Raw genomic sequence first — 2,752 nt, forward strand, 5'->3', positions numbered from 1 at the left:
ATTTTATTTTTTAATAAAATTTATCACAAATATATTTTTTTTTAATGATTTTAATATTAATTTACTCAAATTATTTATGAAGTTTCAAGTTTTATTTTCTTTATATTTTTAACTATTCTAATAATCAATTGATTATATTTAATATATTCTCTGCATTTAAGTATCTTTTGTTTTAATAAATTGTTGTAAAACTGATTTTAGAAGGATTTTCTTTCATTATAAATAAGTTTTGTTAAATAAAATTTTGAATTTCTTATTCTTTTTTAGAATTAAAAAAGAGAAAAACTAAAAAAATAAAATAAGAATATTCAGATCAATTATGACAATGGGAGATGCTGATATTTACGAGAATGGATTTATTACACCTACACCATCACCTACACCTGATATTTTAATGGATCCATATCTAAGAGGAGTGAGAGAAATTCCTGAATGTTGTTCACCATATGAACAACATGTTCTTCAAATGAATCGACCAGCTTCAGATAAAGATAGAAATGCATATGTTCAAAAGATTATAGCAGAAATAAAGAACCAATTTAGTGTAGATGAAAGAGTAGTAATTTATGCATTATATGCATGTAGTGGTGATGTTGAATTAACAAAGAAGTTTTTTAGTGAAGGAAAAGTTATTCCATGGACATGTGAAGAAGATGTTTGTAAATTTTAAAATGATTTAAAAGAAAAAGTAAATTAATCAAAATAATAGCAAATTCTTGTTTCAAATGACACAGATAAAATATTTCAAATTATTATGAATAGAGGAAAAACTGAAACTGAAAAACGATGTCATTTTCTTTCATGTAGTGGAAGTTTTGGTGATTTAACAAAAATGAAATATTGATTGTTTGTTTAGAAATGAAGTAATCTTAATTTAAATTTTATTTAAAATTAAATAAATTCATTTAATACTTTTTCAATTGAATTTACAACTTCTTTTTGAAATTTAGATTAAAGAAAATTACAAATCAATTGAATCATCTGATTCTAAATCTATTTCATTAGTAGTTGTAATTGTTGGATGTATTTCAGATTTTTGAATTAAAACATTCATTTTAAAGAGTTGTTCATAATCATAAATAGTTCCTCTAATTAATTTTTGTTTAGATTCATTAAATAATTTATTACAAGGATGACTTGGTTCAAATAATTCTGTCATTTTTTTTGCTTTACCTGATAACATAAGAGATTTCTTCCATTCATAAAATCCTTTAGTTTTACAAAAACCATTAACAAAATCAATTCCATAATCTTGACAATGTGGAATATTTTTTGGTAATGTCTCATTATCAGAAAATATATCAAATGAACACATCATTGATAAAAACTGTATTATATATAATGCACTTTTCATTAATAACCAATGTTCACTTCCTTCATATGTATGAACTGATTTATGTTGTCTTATTTTATCAACTAAATATTTAGAAAATTTTTTATCACTTGAAGTACAAGAAACAATTTTTTGGAGTTGTTTATTATTCCAAATTAATTTTGAATTATCAATATCAATAATAACATCAATATTTTCACTTCGTGTTCTTAATACAGAACTACATACAGCTGCCATAAATCCTGTTTGATTTCCAATTATTTTATTTAAAGAAACTAATGGAAGAGAGAAAAATAAAGAATTTGTTGAATAATTTTTAAAAGGTAATGAAAGTTCTAATAATGGATTTATTACATCAACTCCACAAATTGATAAAATATCAGTAAATGGTGTAATTAATCCAGGCATACAATTTGCTAATGCATACATCATTAAACTACTTGAATCATTAGTACTTAAAAAAATAGTTTTACTTTCTATTAATAATAGTTTTAATAATGTTGGAAATTCTGATGAATATTTATTTACTAATCTGGTTAATGACTGATCTACTCCAAATGCTGTTTCAATTTCAATTGGTGCAGGAGATGGAACAACACTACTAACTAATAAATTATATCCTTGAATAAATATTTCTTTTGAAATACCTGGTTGTGTTAAAAAAAATTGACTAATTCTTTGTAATCTCGTTGAAAAATATGTTAAAAATGGTGAATTTGTTAAAATAGCTACTGAAATTTTTGATGACAATGAACAACTGATAACTCCTAATGGAATTCCATAAACATCCCTTGATGGATGAAAATGAATTTGTATTTGACATGAAGGTACATCTGAACAACTATAAAACGCTAAGTTTTTAATATCATAATTAAATGGATTTGGTAATGACGGTAATACTAGAAATTTAGAAGTATCTTTTTGAATTAAACAAAAATGAAGGAAAGTATTGATGTCAGACATTTTATTAAAAAGTTAAACTGAATAATAAGAAAACTAAAAATTATTTTAAAAATAAAGTTTTTAATTAAAAATTTTTTTAGTTATATATAACGAAAAAAAGAACAATAATAAAATAATTATAAAAAGAGTTATTAAAAAAGAAAAAATAGGGTTAAAGGAAGAACTGAGAAAACTTGTGATTGACAGTGTATAATGTCTGAGGTTGTTGCTAAGAAAAGAACTTTCAAGAAATTTGAATTACAAGGAAAATCACTTGAAGAAATCACTGCCATGCCAGAAGCTGATTTTGTCAAGATGTTAGATGCTAGAGCTAGAAGATCATACAGAAGATCACCAAAATTAAAACATGAAAGACTTGTTAAGAAACTCCTCAAAATTAAGAAGGCTACTAAAGAAGGAGAAAAACCAAAACTTGTTAAAACTCACTGCAGAGATAAAATCATTCTTCCAAATATG

At 23.8% G+C, this 2,752-nt stretch overlaps 2 protein-coding genes across 2 annotated transcripts; one reads left to right on the forward strand and one right to left on the reverse strand.

The window, feature by feature from the left end:
* Positions 1-319: 319 nt before the first annotated feature.
* ENU1_158410 (hypothetical protein) lies at positions 320-844 on the forward strand (the record flags this gene model as incomplete). The annotated part of the gene is made up of 2 exons (XM_008860781.1): positions 320-655; positions 710-844. 2 exons carry the CDS (start codon positions 320-322, stop codon positions 842-844), a joined length of 471 nt encoding a protein of 156 aa, XP_008859003.1.
* A 117-nt stretch (positions 845-961) lies between these two features.
* ENU1_158420 (hypothetical protein) lies at positions 962-2,296 on the reverse strand (the record flags this gene model as incomplete). Its single annotated transcript, XM_008860782.1, has 1 exon — positions 962-2,296. One exon carries the CDS (start codon positions 2,294-2,296, stop codon positions 962-964), a length of 1,335 nt encoding a protein of 444 aa, XP_008859004.1.
* Between the last annotated feature and the right edge of the window lie 456 nt (positions 2,297-2,752).

This window comes from Entamoeba nuttalli (assembly GCF_000257125.1).
Source record: "Entamoeba nuttalli P19 unplaced genomic scaffold asmbl_6687, whole genome shotgun sequence".
Lineage (NCBI taxonomy): Eukaryota > Evosea > Mastigamoebida > Endamoebidae > Entamoeba > Entamoeba nuttalli.